Source organism: Ranitomeya variabilis, chromosome 4 (genome assembly GCF_051348905.1).
Source record: "Ranitomeya variabilis isolate aRanVar5 chromosome 4, aRanVar5.hap1, whole genome shotgun sequence".
NCBI lineage: Eukaryota > Metazoa > Chordata > Amphibia > Anura > Dendrobatidae > Ranitomeya > Ranitomeya variabilis.
This window is the reverse complement of record NC_135235.1, coordinates 37,078,739-37,095,168: the sequence shown is the minus strand read 5'-3', so window position 1 is coordinate 37,095,168 and position 16,430 is coordinate 37,078,739. Positions and strand designations below refer to the sequence as shown.

The 16,430-nt window shown below is 44.0% G+C and overlaps 1 protein-coding gene across 1 annotated transcript; it reads left to right on the top strand.

The window, feature by feature from the left end:
• The first annotated feature begins 5,739 nt into the window (after positions 1–5,739).
• Positions 5,740–12,319, top strand: LOC143769633 (V-type proton ATPase subunit e 2). Its single transcript, XM_077258342.1, has 4 exons — positions 5,740–5,995; positions 6,745–6,792; positions 7,922–8,040; positions 11,907–12,319. The coding sequence occupies exons 1-3, from the start codon at positions 5,892–5,894 to the stop codon at positions 8,013–8,015; spliced, it is 246 nt and encodes an 81-aa protein (XP_077114457.1). The 5' UTR covers positions 5,740–5,891; the 3' UTR covers positions 8,016–8,040; positions 11,907–12,319.
• The last annotated feature ends 4,111 nt before the right edge of the window (positions 12,320–16,430 follow it).

Sequence of the window (16,430 nt, the reverse complement as noted above, 5' to 3'; positions counted from 1 at the left end):
TCCAAATAAAAAAACTAATAGCATTTTGTAATGGAATAACCTATTCTATTGATGATACAGATGCATAGTAGTGTTACCCCTCAACTACTGTAACTTAGGGTTGTCCCTTTCAGAAAATCTTGTTCCCCAGGTGAAGTTTGTTATAAAAAAACAAAAATTAGCCATTCTTTACTCACCTTCAGGCCGGCGTCACACTCAGCGTAAGACAATATGCTCAGTTTTTTACGTCCGTACTACGGCCGTAATACAGAGAAATGTTCCCAAAATATTGATCCGTAGTCAGGGTGTGTCAGCGTATTTTGCGCATGGCATCCTCCGTATGTAATCCGTATGGCATCCGTACTGCGAGATTTTCGCGCAGGCTTGCAAAACCGACATCTAATGGATTTATGTGCTCAAATGTTCGGCAAAACATATATACAGTATATATATATATATATGTCATTGAGACACATATATATATATATTCTGTATTTATATTTCATTCAGCGCGATATCTGTGAAAAGCCGGTAATTCAATTGCCGGCTTTTCATTTCTCCATCCCAAACCCGACATGATATGAGACATGGTTTTCATACAGTAAACCATCTCCTATCCCCTTTTTTTGCATATTCCACACTACTAATGTTAGTAGTGTGTATGTGCAAAATTTGGGCGCTGTAGCTGCTGAAATAAAGGGTTAAATGGCGGAAAAAATTGGCGTGGGCTCCCGCGCAATTTTCTTCGCCAGAGTGGTAAAGCCAGTGACTGAGGGCAGATATTAATAGCCAGGAGAGGGTCCATGGTTATTGCCCCCCCCCCCCCCCCCCCCCGTGGCTAAAAACATCTGCCCCCAGCCACCCCAGAAAAGGCACATCTGGAAGATGCGCCTATTCTGGCACTTGGCCACTCTCTTCCCACTCCCTGTAGCAGTGGGATATGGGGTAATGAAGGGTTAATGTCACCTTGCTATTGGAAGGTGACATTAAGCCAGGTTAATAATGGAGAGGCGTCAATTATGACACCTATCCATTATTAATCCAATTGTTTGAAAGGGTTAAAAAACACACACACATGATTTAAAAGTATTTTAATGAAATAAACAAACAGGTTGTTTTATTATTTTATTGTTCTCTCAATCCAGCTGCAGACCCTCGCTATAAAAATTACTCGGAGACCACCTGAGCGTGCTCGGGAAATCTCAAGTAACGAGTATACTCGCTCATCACTATTGATGATCTAGCGAAAGGCTGTCAATATCAAACCTTATCGACCGCTTGAAAATAAGGTATTAATAAGGATCCCGATCAGGGTAGGGTCTTACTTTACACTCTGGAGGGGCCGCAGGAGATGCAGTGCTACCCGGACCATAAGGCAACCAAAAATGTCCCTTTGGCCCAATCCCAAGACAAATCCTATTTTTGTGGAAATATTACATTGCGGCCTGCAAGCTTTGTGACCCCATTGTACAGGGTTTAAAATACTTAACCCCTTCCCGACCTGTGACACAGCGTATGCGTAATGAAAGTCGGTGCCAATCCGACCTGTGACGCATATGCTGTGTCACAGAATGATCGCGTCCCTGCAGATCGGGTGAAAGGGTTAACTCCCATTTTACCCGATCTAAAGAGACAGGGGGAGTGGCTTCACCCCCCCGTGGCTACGATCGCTCTGATTGGCTGTTGAAAGTGAAACTGCCAATCAGAGCGATTTGTAATATTTCACCTATGAAAATGGTGAAATATTACAATCCAGCCATGGCCGATGCTGCAATAGCATCTGCCATGGCTGGAGACCCCGATCTGCCCCCACCCCACCGACCGCCTCCCCAGTCGTCCTTTTTGCCCCGATCTCCGTTCCGCTCCCCTCCTCCCTCCTGTCGGCTCCCCCGGTCCTCCTGTCCGCTCCCCAGGTCCTCCGATGTCCTCCGATTTCCCCCCCCCCCCCCCCGTGTTCCGATCCCACCCCCCCATACTTACCTAGCTCCGATGTCCCTCCCGGTGTCCGGCCGTCTTCTTCATGGGCGCCGCCATCTTGGAAAATGGCGGGCGCATGCGCAGTGCGCCCGCCGAATCTGCCAGCCGGCAGATTCGTTCCTGCACATTTTGGTCACTGTGATAAGTTCTATCACAGCGATCAAAATAAAAAAAATAGTAAATAACTCCCTCCCTTTATCACCCCCATAGGTAGGGACAATAATAAAATGCAGAAAATATAATTATTTTTGTTTTTCCATTAGGGGTAGGGGTAGGGTTGCACTTAGGGTTGCACTTAGGGCTAGGGTTGCACTTAGGGATGCACTTAGGGTTGCACTTAGGGATGCACTTAGGGATAGGGTTGCACTTAGGGATGCACTTAGGGTTGCACTTAGGGTTGCACTTAGGGATGCACTTAGGGTTGCACTTAGGGATGCACTTAGGGATGCACTTAGGGTTGCACTTAGGGTTGCACTTGGGGATGCACTTAGGGATGCACTTAAGGATAGGGCTGCACTTAGGGATAGGGCTGCACTTAGGGTTGCACTTAGGGCTAGGGTTGGAATTAGGGTTAGAATTAGGGTTAGAATTAGGCTATGTGCACATGGTGCAGATTTGGCTGCGGATCCGCAGCGGATTGGTCACTGCGGATTCGTAGCAGTTTTCCATCACATTTACAGTACCACGTAAACCTATGGAAAACCAAATCCGCTGTGCCCATGGTGCTGAAAATACAGCGCGGAAACACTGCGTTGTATTTTCCGCAGCATGTCAATTCTTTGTGCGGATTTCGCAGCGTTTTACACCTGCTCCATAATAGGAATCCACACAAAAAAACACTGGGAATCTGCGGTAAATCAGCAGGTAAAGCGCAGTGCGTTTTACCTGCAGATTTTTCAAAAACAGTGCGGAAAAATCCGCACACAAATCCGCAACGTGGGCACATAGCCTTAGGGTTAGGGTTGGAATTAGAGTTAAGGTTGGAATTAGGGTTAAGACTAGGGTTAGGGGTGTGTTGGGGTTAGGGTTGGGATTAGGGTTAGGAGTGTGTTGGGGTTAGTGTTGGAGTTAGAATTGAGGGGTTTCCACTGTTTAGGCACATCAGGGGGTCTCCAAACGCGACATGGCGCCACCATTGATTCCAGCCAATCTTGCGTTGAAAAAGTCAAATGGTGCTCTCTCCCTTCCGAGCCCCGACGTGCGCCCAAACAGTGGTTTACACCCACATATGGGGTACCAGCGTACTCAGGAGAAACTGGACAACAACTTTTGGGGTCAAATTTCTCCTGTTACTCTTGGGAAAATAAAAAATTGCTTGCTAAAACATCTTTTTTGAGGAAAGAAAAATGATTTTTTATTTTCACGGCTCTGCATTATAAACTTCTGTGAAGCACTTGGGGGTTCAAAGTGCTCACCACACATCTAGATTAGTTCCTTTGGGGGTTTAGTTTCCAAAATGGGGTCACTTGTGGGGGGTTTCTACTGTTTAGGCACATCAGGGGCTCTGCAAACGTAACGTGACGCCCGCAGACCATTCCATCAAAGTCTGCATTCCAAAACGTCACTACTTCCCTTCCGAGCCCCGGCATGTGCCCAAACAGTGGTTTACCCCCACATATGGGGTATCAGCGTACTCAGGAGAAACTGGACAACAACTTTTGGGGTCAAATTTCTCCTGTTACCCTTGGGAAAATAAAAAATTGGGGGCTAAAAATCATTTTTTGAGAAAAGAAAAATTATTTTTTATTTTCATGGCTCTGCGTTATAAACTTCTGTGAAGCAGCTGGGGGTTTAAAGTGCTCACTATGCATCTAGATAAGTTCCTTGGGGGGTCTAGTTTCCAAAATGGGGTCACTTGTAGGGGAGCTCCAATGTTTAGGCACACAGGTGCTCTCCAAACGCGACATGGTGTCCGCTAATGATTGGAGCTAATTTTCCATTCAAAAAGCCAAATGGCGTGCCTTCCCTTCCGAGCCCTGCCGTGCGCCCAAACAGTGGTTTACCCCCACATATGAATTATCAGCGTACTCAGGAGAAACTGGATAATAACATTTAGGTTCCAATTTCTCCTGTTACCATTGGGAAAATAAAAAATTCCGGGCTAAAAAATCATTTTTGAGGAAAGAAAAATTATTTTTTATTTTCACGGCTCTGCGTTATAAACTTCTGTGAAGCAGCTGGGGGTTTAAAGTGCTCACTATGCATCTAGATAAGTTCATTGGGGGGTCTAGGTTCCAAAATGGGGTCACTTGTGGGGGAGCTCCAATGTTTAGGCACACGGGCTCTCCAAACGCGACATGGTGTCCGCTAACGATTGGAGCTAATTTTCCATTCAAAAAGTCAAATGGCGCGCCTTCCCTTCCGAGCCTGGCCGTGCACCCAAAAAGTGGTTTACCCCCACATATGAGGTATCGGCGTACTCAGGAGAAATTGCCCAACAAATTTAAGATCCATTTTATCCTGTTGCCCATGTGAAAATGAAAAAATTGAGGCTAAAAGAATTTTTTTGTGGAAAAAAAAGTACTTTTTCATTTTTACGGATCAATTTGTGAAGCACCTGGGGGATTAAAGTGCTGACTATGCATCTAGATAAGTTCCTTGGGGCGTCTAGTTTCCAAAATGGGGTCACTTGTGGGGGAGCTCCAATGTTTAGGCACATGGGGGCTCTCCAAACGCGACATGGTGTCCGCTAAAGATTGGAGCCAATTTTTCATTCAAAAAGTCAAATGGCGCTCCTTCGCTTCCGAGCCCTGCCGTGCCCCCAAACAGTGGTTTACCCCCACATATGAGGTATCAGCGTACTCAGGACAAATTGGACAACAACTTTTGTGGTCCAGTTTCTCCTTTTACCCTTGGGAAAATAAAAAAATTGTTGCTAAAAGATCATTTTTGTGACTAAAAAGTTAAATGTTCACTTTTTCCTTCCATGTTGCTTCTGCTGCTGTGAAACACCTGAAGGGTTAACAAACTTCTTGAATGTGGTTTTGAGCACCTTGAGGGGTGCAGTTTTTAGAATGGTGTCACTTTTGGGTATTTTCAGCCATATAGAACCCTCAAACTGACTTCAAATGTGAGGTGGTCCCTAAAAAAAATGGTTTTGTAAATTTTGTTGTAAAAATGAGAAATCACTGGTCAAATTTTAACCCTTATAACTTCCTAGTAAAAAAAAATGTTGTTTCCAAAATTGTGCTGATGTAAAGTAGTTATGTGGGAAATGTTATTTATTAACTATTTTGTGTTACATAACTCTCTGGTTTAACAGAATAAAAATTCAAAATGTGAAAATTGTAAAATTTTCAAAATTTTCGCCAAATTTCTGTTTTTTTCACAAATAAACGCAGAAATTATCGCCCTAAATTTACCACTAACATGAAGCCCAATATGTCACGAAAAAACAATCTCAGAACCGCTAGGATCCGTTGAAGCGTTCCGGAGTTATTACCTCATAAAGGGACACTGGGCAGAATTGCAAAAAACGGCCAGGTCATTAAGGCCAAAATAGGCTGGGTCATGAAGGGGTTAATTTCCAGAACCTCCTGGTTAGGGGACTGCACTTCCTTCCCTGCCTCTGAGAAAATCACAACCTTATCTTTTCTATTGCACCCCATTGGCTTGGGTCAGGTCACACTGCTTTATAAATCACTGGGTTAATCTCTAACACTTTCAATGTAATGACAACAAGCAGTTAAATCACCACAGTGGATGCTGGGAGTTGTAGTTCCCCAGGCTGCTGATACATGTCTGGAGGACATGATGCTCCTGGATGAGAGGAATCTCTGCTCTGTACTGACTCTCGGCTCAGCCAATAGGATCCGAGGAGAGGGGAGCGGCAGCCAATGGCAGGCGAGCAGAGCGGAAGTGCGGCTGTGAGCGGTGATACATTGTCGGCGTTCCATTCCGGGCAGTGACACTTTGTAGCCGCCGCTGATCGCAGGATGACCGCGCACTCCTTCACGGTGCCCATGATCATCTTCACCACCTTCTGGGGCATCATCGGCATCGCGGCCCCATGGTTCGTCCCGAAAGGCCCCAACAGAGGGTAAGAGGGTCCTCGTTACACATTAGCCCTGCAGCCACCTGCCAAAGCTGTATGCTTAGACCTGTAGTTCCACACCAGTGGTATCATCCATCCCTGTATTCTGTCTGGATCATGGGGGTAGTAGTGCTGTCTATGATGGGCAGCAGTGACCTCCATGATTGGATGTAGCAGAGCTGAATGATCGCACCAATCAGCTCCGCTGTGTCTTTCTTTGGATATTATGAGGCTGTAAACAATTATAGCTGGAATGTAAATATTTGAAGATGAATCAACACAATAGAAACAAGTGTCATTATTGTGCTTTATTTATTTTGTGTACTTCCAGCATATTCCACAGTGAAGCACATGGATCACAAATCCTCACAACCGTCACTAATCCCAATGTGATTTACTTAAAGGGCACCTGTCAGTAGGATCCACTTTCCTGTATGGGAACAGCGTACATAGGAAGATGAATAAAATGTTACATTATCAGCGATCCGATGTCTCATTCCACAGAAATCCATGTTTTTCTTAATATGTAAATGAGCTGTTGCGATCTATGGGCGGGACATAGATCTGCATAGAGATTATTTACATGAAAGGAGGCGTTACTAGTGTGAGACATGTAATGACTAACAGTCTGCTCTGCTATCTACACATCTCACACTGGTAATGCCGCCTTTCTCTACAATAATCTATTCTCTGGGGGAATCATCTGTAGCTGTATGGTGTCACCAGATCTCTCATGTTGAATTTCTTCCCCTCAGGGTGATCATTACCATGCTGGTCACTACGGCCGTCTGCTGCTATCTGTTGTAAGTATCTTCATTTCATTTATTTCTATGCTCATTTACACGTTCTAGCCGATGCTACAAGATCTTCGCGCCTTTCAAATTGACCGCAGCCTAAAGCATTTTGATTGATTGGCCGCCCGGCTGTGTAGCTAAATGGCAGCAACCATTCCTGATCACTGCAGTCAATCTAATAAGAAGCAACTAATTTGGCATCCGAGGAGCTCTTCATGTAAGAGATCCAACATTAGTCCAAAGAATAAAGTCTGATGTAAAAGAGGCTATGTGAATTATTCACGTTTTTCATTATTTATGACACACCGAACATAGTAGTAACCTACGGCACATGATTGGAGTATCATCCGGTACTGTGAGGTTATAAGACCGGAACCTCAATCACATATTACAAGTATCAATATGGTACCGGCTTATAGTTAGCAGGGCTGTGGAGTCTGTAAGCCAGCTTTCCTGTTCACTCCAGAAGTGCTGAGATGAATGCAGGCATTCCTTCCCTGTGTGTTTGTTACTTTTTCCCTTTATCTGTAGAGGAGGAGCTTCGCTGCTTACCATGAACATAAAGTGCAGCACAGATTCATCTCAGCTAAAAGTCTAGACCTTAGATCAGGAATAGGACAGACATTTATAGGACATTTCATAACTTTCCCAAATTCTTATGAAAAAAATATTCCCCACAAACTGCATTGAACTACTTTACCAAATTTATTATATATTTTAGGAGTCGGTCCATTTTATACTGACTGCACCAAAATGGGCTCCAACTCCACGACTCCGCAGCCCTGATCCTTAGTCTTATGTGGCTTCCTCTTGACCAATAATACGGCTCTGCCATGAGTAAGGACACTAGTCCCAAACACATCGGCCACTTACCTGGCCTGTAGATGGATAAGTGATCGCTGGGTTCCCTTATCGATCCCAGCAATGAAGCTGTGAAGTGCCCCTTTACCATGTGCACCAGTGCTTAATTCATCACCTGTGGCACTGACTGAGCCTGAGTGAGTGCAGGTCCCAGTGGCCGGTGATACTGTGTTATATTCATGGCTCCTGTGGAGTGAATGGGGGGGGTACATGATGGAGGGGCACAGCGGTATATAATGTATATCATTGGATATTTATGTGTCCCTTTCCTCTGTAGTTGGCTGGTGACCATCTTATCCCAAGTCAATCCACTATTTGGACCACAGTTGAAAAATGACACAATTTGGTATGTGCGCTTCCTATGGGAATGAAGAGGCTGGAGCTCAGGCTTGTATGGTAACTTAAAAAAATCTCACTTTTCTGATAAATTATAAGGTTATAATACGCCAAAATCATGTAAATAAACCCAAAAGATCTTTATTGTTAAAAAGACAACCCATGCCAACACAAAAGTGACCAAAAAAACCAAAACGTGTGTAACCCAATTAAAATCTATGGGAAAAAGCTAACCATCCCTATATAACACTCCTAGATATCACCTGCCTGGCAGCGGAGGTTGACACCCTAGGGGGGAGCGTATTGGCGCCCCCGCTCCAACGATGGCTGACCCTAGGGGCCCTATTGAAACCTACATCCACTAGTGCGCCCCACTACCCAATGCTAAGGGGCCACTGACTCTATACAGGCGGTTACTGTCCTAGGGAGAGCTAGCCCCCAAAGAATTAAAAACAATATGAGCACACCAGGATCAGACCGGTGTATGCAATGGAAGTAAACGGCAGTGATAGAAAACTAATTGTGGTGGCTAATTGATATATATGCTCTACCACCACTCAAATCCTGTGTATCGCAGGCCAGTATTGCTGGTATCTATGTGACATATACAGGTCCTTCTCAAAAAATTAGCATATAGTGTTAAATTTCATTATTTACCATAATGTAATGATTACAATTAAACTTTCATATATTATAGATTCATTATCCACCAACTGAAATTTGTCAGGTCTTTTATTGTTTTAATACTGATGATTTTGGCATACAACTCCTGATAACCCAAAAAACCTGTCTCAATAAATTAGCATATCAAGAAAAGGTTCTCTAAACGACCTATTACCCTAATCTTCTGAATCAACTAATTAACTCTAAACACATGCAAAAGATACCTGAGGCTTTTAAAAACTCCCTGCCTGGTTCTTTACTCAAAACCCCCATCATGGGTAAGACTAGCGACCTGACAGATGTCAAGAAGGCCATCATTGACACCCTCAAGCAAGAGGGTAAGACCCAGAAAGAAATTTCTCAACAAATAGGCTGTTCCCAGAGTGCTGTATCAAGGCACCTCAATGGTAAGTCTGTTGGAAGGAAACAATGTGGCAGAAAACGCTGTACAACGAGAAGAGGTTACCGGACCCTGAGGAAGATTGTGGAGAAGGACCGATTCCAGACCTTGGGGAACCTGAGGAAGCAGTGGACTGAGTCTGGTGTGGAAACATCCAGAGCCACCGTGCACAGGCGTGTGCAGGAAATGGGCTACAGGTGCCGCATTCCCCAGGTAAAGCCACTTTTGAACCATAAACAGCGGCAGAAGCGCCTGACCTGGGCTACAGAGAAGCAGCACTGGACTGTTGCTAAGTGGTCCCAAGTACTTTTTTCTGATGAAAGCAAATTTTGCATGTCATTCGGAAATCAAGGTGCCAGAGTCTGGAGGAAGACTGGGGAGAAGGAAATGCCAAAATGCCTGAAGTCCAGTGTCAAGTACCCACAGTCAGTGATGGTGTGGGGTGCCATGTCAGCTGCTGGTGTTGGTCCACTGTGTTTCATCAAGGGCAGGGTCAATGCAGCTAGCTATCAGGAGATTTTGGAGCACTTCATGCTTCCATCGGCTGAAATGCTTTATGGAGATGAAGATTTCATTTTTCAGCACGACCTGGCACCTGCTCACAGAGCCAAAACCACTGGTAAATGGTTTACTGACCATGGTATTACTGTGCTCAATTGGCCTGCCAACTCTCCTGACCTGAACCCCATAGAGAATCTGTGGGATATTGTGAAGAGAAAGTTGAGAGACGCAAGACCCAACACTCTGGATGAGCTTAAGGCCGCTATTGAAGCATCCTGGGCCTCCATAACATCTCAGCAGTGTCACAGGCTGATTGCCTCCATGCCACGCCGCATTGAAGCAGTCATTTCTGCCAAAGGATTCCCGACCAAGTATTGAGTGCATAACTGAACATTATTATTTGATGGTTTTTTTGTTTGTTATTAAAAAACACTTTTATTTGATTGGACGGGTGAAATATGCTAATTTATTGAGACAGGTTTTTTGGGTTATCAGGAGTTGTATGCCAAAATCATCAGTATTAAAACAATAAAAGACCTGACAAATTTCAGTTGGTGGATAATGAATCTATAATATATGAAAGTTTAATTGTAATCATTACATTATGGTAAATAATGAAATTTAACACTATATGCTAATTTTTTGAGAAGGACCTGTAGGTGCAGTAAAGATGACATGTGTCTGTAACTACCCAGTCCCGATGCCACACATAACATAATGGCTCCATTTTCTCTTGGGACACAGTCACATCAATACATCGAGCCTCCTGATGAGCCTAGGCAGGCGAAACGCGTTGAGGCGTTAACTTATAAGGACAGACGGTGTAGGAAGCATGGCAGTATACAGATGAGTATCGTTATTGATGTGGTGGCTTCTCTACACCAATACAGTGTGTATCAACATCAGGTTTAATGTTAAAGGCCATGCAGTATTTTCTCCTGGGTCCCATTAATTATGTTATGTGTGGCATCGGGACTGGGTAGTTACAGACACATGTCATCTTTACTGCACCTATATGTCACATAGATACCAGCAATACTGGCCTGCGATACACAGGATTTGAGTGGTGGTAGAGCATATATATCAATTAGCCACCACAATTAGTTTTCTATCACTGCCGTTTACTTCCATTGCATACTTTTTCCCATAGATTTTAATTGGGTTACACACGTTTTGGTTTTTTTGGTCACTTTTGTGTTGGCATGGGTTGTCTTTTTAACAATAAAGATCTTTTGGGTTTATTTGTATGGTAACTTATCAGACTTTTATGTTTTCATCTATTTGTGAATTTTAATGCTTTTTTTTTTTTTCTCCTTGAGCCATAATTAGAGGTTGTCCCAATGGTGTACGGAGTCCTACACACGGCCACAGTGCGGTTCTGTATGTACAGAAAATGACGGCACGTGTCGTTGGATGCAGATTGTACGACGGCACGTGTTGCTCCATAAGTCGTGCTCACATCAAGTTTGCACCCACATTTGAAACTTAATTTAAAGCCCCCGAAAAAAACGGATTTGTACAGAACACCCAGCAGAGCCCTTCACCATGAGGCTGTGTCACAATACCAGGCATGGACAGGGGTGGCGCTAGGTGTCCTGTTAACCCTCTACAGCTCTTCAACTCCCAGCAAAAAAAAAAAAGTTTGACATCTTTTTAATTGCTGGTGACCATTATCATTCATTTGCTTAGTAACGAGAGATAAGATGATCTCCTGAAATTTGATTTTGGCAGATCACTTGCAGATTCTCTTCTAAATGAAGTAACACAATTAACTGGAGGAAGGGGTAAAAAAATAATCATTTTCAGCAGCATAATAAGAGGCAAGTAAAAAGTTTATTTTTTATTATTAAAGAGGTTGTCCATTTTGATGGTCTATCCTTGGATAAGTCATCAATGTCTGGTGGGGATGTGACATCCAGCACCCCCAGATCGATCTGCTGTTCCCGGCATCGGCTGGAACTGAACAGTGGCGGCGGGCGGGTACTGCACACCCACCCCTACTGGTTTTAATAGGGGGTAGATGTGCAGTACCCAGCCACGGACACTATACAGACTAAGCTATGCAGCTACGTAACTAAGCGGTTCTGGCCGACACCGGGAACAGCTGATCAGCGGGAGTGCCGGGTGTCGCACCCCCACCAGACATTGACAAGGCCATCAATGTTAAGGTAGTGGACATCCTCTTTAACCCTTTCTTAGTCTAAAAGAAACCATCATTTTGGTGAATCTCAGTGCATTGAACTCCAAAGATCGGAGATTTGTCAGATTCTGAATCTTTGAGAAAATTTGTTGCATAATCTGTTTTTCTCATCTCTACTAGTAACTCGTGACTTTTGTGCCTAACCCATTTTTCTCGTTGTAGGTTTCCAGTCATCGTCACCCTGTCTCCCTCTTGCACCTCCCTATTTATTGGATCATTCGGGAACTTTTTCCAGACCCCTGTACATCTGTTGACCGAAACGGAAACCAAATCCGTCCAGCGTTATACGTGGCTTTCCCCATGGTTTGGGGACATGGACTGGATGGTGTGATTGTAGTACAGTGGTAATGATACATCATTATTTATTCTAAGGGGAACGGTTGAGATAAAAGCCGAGCTGTTGTCGTGGATCACTAGCCCAAGTTCTTTTAGTCAGTTTTTGATAAGTTCACCCCCCACCCGCGCCATTTGTCTGTGACCCGGATTTACTGCTCTGTAGGAGGCTCCGATCCTCCTCCAATGTAATTTATTTAATGTATTTGTGGATTGTGCAATAAATAACAAAGAAATCCCTATATTAGTGTAGTGCTTGAGATGTTTTGCTGCTCGGCATCAATGGAGGAGTTGTATGATACAAATGCAGACCACGGGTGACTTGTAAATCCACCGGTGACTTTATTCAGATGCTTGGATCAGTGAGAACACAGGACAGATTTCACATTAAATAAAAAGTGGGTGAAAAAAACATGTTCCCTTTAATTTAGGGGTTGTCCAAGATAAGAAAAATATGACTGCTCATTTCTAAAAACAGCACCACTTCTTGTCGACAGGTTGTTTCTGGAAGTGCAGCTCAGCCCCATTCATTTTACGGATATGGACAGTTCAGCTTCCGCAGCCTCTATGTATCACAGAGAAAAGCTCCGAGTCTGTCATTGGGGCTAGAGCTCATTCATGGAACAAGGTTTCATTATATATTTGAGTTTGTCTTCTACAGCTTCTATGTATCATTGTTCATAGACTGCAGAGTCTAACTCTTATCTCTCCTCTTCTAAGCCATCTAAACTAAGCTTAGATGATGGTTTAGAAGAGAGATAAGGGTTACAGATGAGTTTATTGGTAAGTGATACACAGAGGATGCAGAAGCCAAATGGGCCTACTGCAAAAATACACACATTAAGAAAAAATGTTCCTTATTCTTTAAATGAATGTTGATGACCTGCAATACGACACATAACCCGTGGATAAGAGTGGTGTTTTGTTTGTTTTTTTTCTCCAAAATGCAGCCATAATTTTTCTAATCGGCAACCCCTTTTATTAGAAAAAAAATCAGATTTCACAACACGGAAAATGAAAAGCCGGATACGGAGTGTTACATTGGGACAAACAGTGATGGCCGCAGTCATCGTCTCGTACATGATTCCACTGATGGTCGTTACTTCATTGACTCCTAGTACCGGCCTGTGAATGGCAGTGGGTTGCCGTGTGCGATAATGGAATGTTCACATGACGGAGACCCCCAATGTTTAAACTAAAGGGGTCCTCCTATTTCATATAAAGCTTATTCACTGTGCAGAACGTGATTAATACCTCAGTTTCTGATCTCTGCTTACTGTCGGTGAATAGAAACGTAGTTTCAGAAGTTGAAGCCACGTTGTATCCTGTCGAGATCGGCGCAGTTTGTTACTGGCCAAGAATGACAGCAAGCGGAGATCTAAGTTTATTTGCTAAAACAATAATTCCCCATCTTTTATAGGAAAGTAATGGACATAACACACAATGTATATTACCAGTGACCTGATTACTGGGGAGTGCGACCTTTCAGTAGGCCAGACCACAATGGCTGCGTGTTAATGGGGACAGAGCCAGCTGCAAAGTGGTAGTATAAAATCTGTGCCACTTCAGATGATGGAAAACTAGAGCTCCTATAAAAACTTCTCACAGGAATAAATGAGTGCTGGGGCTGACCATTTGGATCCCCATAGATTATCAATGTGTGCATGGAGCAGTACTGAGCATGTGCGACCACGGCTTCATTCCCTGTATATTGGAGTGATGGTCGCACATGCTCACTAATGCTCACAGGGGGTTTTGGGACCCTTGTTCTCAGGATAAGTGGAAGTTAAAGTACCAGGATCCCTAGCGATCATACATTTATCATCTATTCCATGTATGGGTGATTAAAAAGTCGCTTTTGGTACAACTCCTATAATACTGTATATAGCGAAAACAATATTCTGCTCTTGGTTGTAAAGTCATCTACATTAATTAGATGAAAGTGACTTATTGTTGGGCCGGCTGGTAAGTCTAAAGGTCATACAGTAGATACCTGTTGATTTCCGTGGTTGCTGAACAATCGGGGGTCCTACCTGCAGGAAAGGCAGTTATCTTATTTGGTGGAGGTGAAATGGTGAACCAAGAACAACCAAAGCAAGGAGGTGTGGAGCCATTGTACTCTGCACCAGTGCTGGACTAAGGTGTTATCTGAGCATGCTCGTGTGCTAATAGTGACTTCGAGGTGCTCGAAAAATATGTTCGCATCCTTGTGGCTGCTTGTCTTGTGCCTGGTTGTTAGGCAATACCTGCATGTGTTGCGGGTGTCGGACAGCTGCGCGACATGCAGCCGCAGGGACTTGAGCATATTGGTCGAGCATGCCGAAGAGACACTATTGGCATCCGAGCATGCTCAGATAACACCTTATCCAAGCACGCTCCCTCATCACTACTCCGTCACCTTTCCATTAGTACTGCGCTACCCAACATGTCCGACCCTTTAGGAAGTTGTGCCATAAATGCATACAGGTTGCAGACCACACATGGCCCGAGAAAACATGGCACCCTTCAGTCTGCCCACCTGGTATGAGTGTAAAAGGTGGTTACCTGAGACTTTCAAGTAGCAGGAATTATTATAGAAGAACCATAACTTTCATCCTCCACCGATATAATATTCATCCATCACATTACCGCTGCAACCAATCGCTGCTGTGTCACAGCTCATAAAGTAATTGGCTGCAGTGGTCACATGACATCACTGCTGGATCAGTAGTGCCAGAGTCAGGCTGTGTGAGGCGCACACGGAGTTGTTTTTCAGTTGAAAACCTCTTCAGGAACGGCTCCTCCTTTGGAGGAGTTTTTCATTTCCTAAAAACCTTTGCAGCATTTGAGAACTTTTTTCCTTAATTCTTATTTTTTCAGCTTTTTGGTCGGACACTACCTAGTTTGGTGCATTTTCCATCAAAAGATGCCTAAATTAATGACACTAACTTTTTTTTTCCCACCAGATGTTTTTCAAAAACTGTAGTGGAAAAAAAATCTCAAACAGAATGAAAACTGGGTTTACAATAGAAAAAGCAGGCAGGTTTTTTTTTTGTTTTTTTTTAGCAAAATGTTCAGGGCTTTTTTTGGTAGCAGACCCGCTCCAGAAAATTTCTCAAAAAACTAGTAGCCCATTTTATCTAAATTTCTGCTGGGCTTGGAAAGTTCAGACGCCCCTTATGGTAATTTCTTTTCTATCGCCATTATATCAGATGGAAAATAAAGCATCTCACCTTGTGAGCCAATAGTATATACAGAGGACCCCTGCCGTATCACCCCAGGTATTGCTTGTGTAGCCCCCACCATCGCGTTTCTATCAGGAGGAGACCACTCTCTTTAGATTATAAATACACCAGATATTTGGAATGTAAAAGGATTCGACTTCGGCTCTGAAAAACGAGCCCAAAATATGAACGTCTGCTGCACGGCAGAAATAAAGGGCACGGGGAAGTCACCTATGCACTGTGGATATGGAACCATTAGGGGATCTGATTCACGGCATGCTATGGCGCATCCGTGTCCAGAGCAGATTAACTGCGTAACGGACTACAACAAAATGGCCGCTGTCTCACTGTGTAGGGGACGCGTGCGCTTCACACAATGTTTCCTCGGCTGCTGCCAAGTCTGAGGAACATAACGCTACCTATTCCTTCTGATCTCAGCCGTTTAGGGATGAGATGGTAGTAATAGCACCACGAAGGGCAGAAGAGGATGAACTATAACGTTTCAGAAACAGAACAGCAAAGCGAGAAGCCGGATGGTGATACAGCCTCCGTTATAAAAGGCTGAGATGTGGGAACGCTCCCAGGAAAGATTATTCCTCAATTCTGTGGAGGGACAGCAGCTCGACTGCTTGATCAGGTGCGATGTGTGTGCTTCAGATTCTGCCCAGTGCTGAGGTACAGGTATCCCAGTCATTGCAAGGAGGAGTGATTTTATGTAGTGTGGCTTGCAAAAGTATTCACCCCTAGTGATGAGCGAATATACTCGTTGCTCGGGTTACCAAGTATTTTTTAGTGCTCGGAGATTTAATTTTCATCGCGGCAGCTGAATGATTTACATTTATTAGCCAGGCTGAGTACATGTGGGGATTCCCTAGCAACCAGGCAACCCCCACATGTACTCAGGCTGGCTAGCAGCTGTAAATCATTCAGCTGCCGCGATGAAAACTAAATCTCCGAGCACTAACAAATACTCGGAGGTCACCTGAGCGTGCGCAGGAAAATAGAATTATTCTTACTGTTAATTCGGTTTCTAGGAGCCTTCCACGACGGCATATGGAGGTTGTCTCTTTGCCCTAATGGGGAACAGGAAACACAGAGGTTAAAAGGACCTCCCACTTGCCAGTGACTTACAACTGAGACCATAGCACTG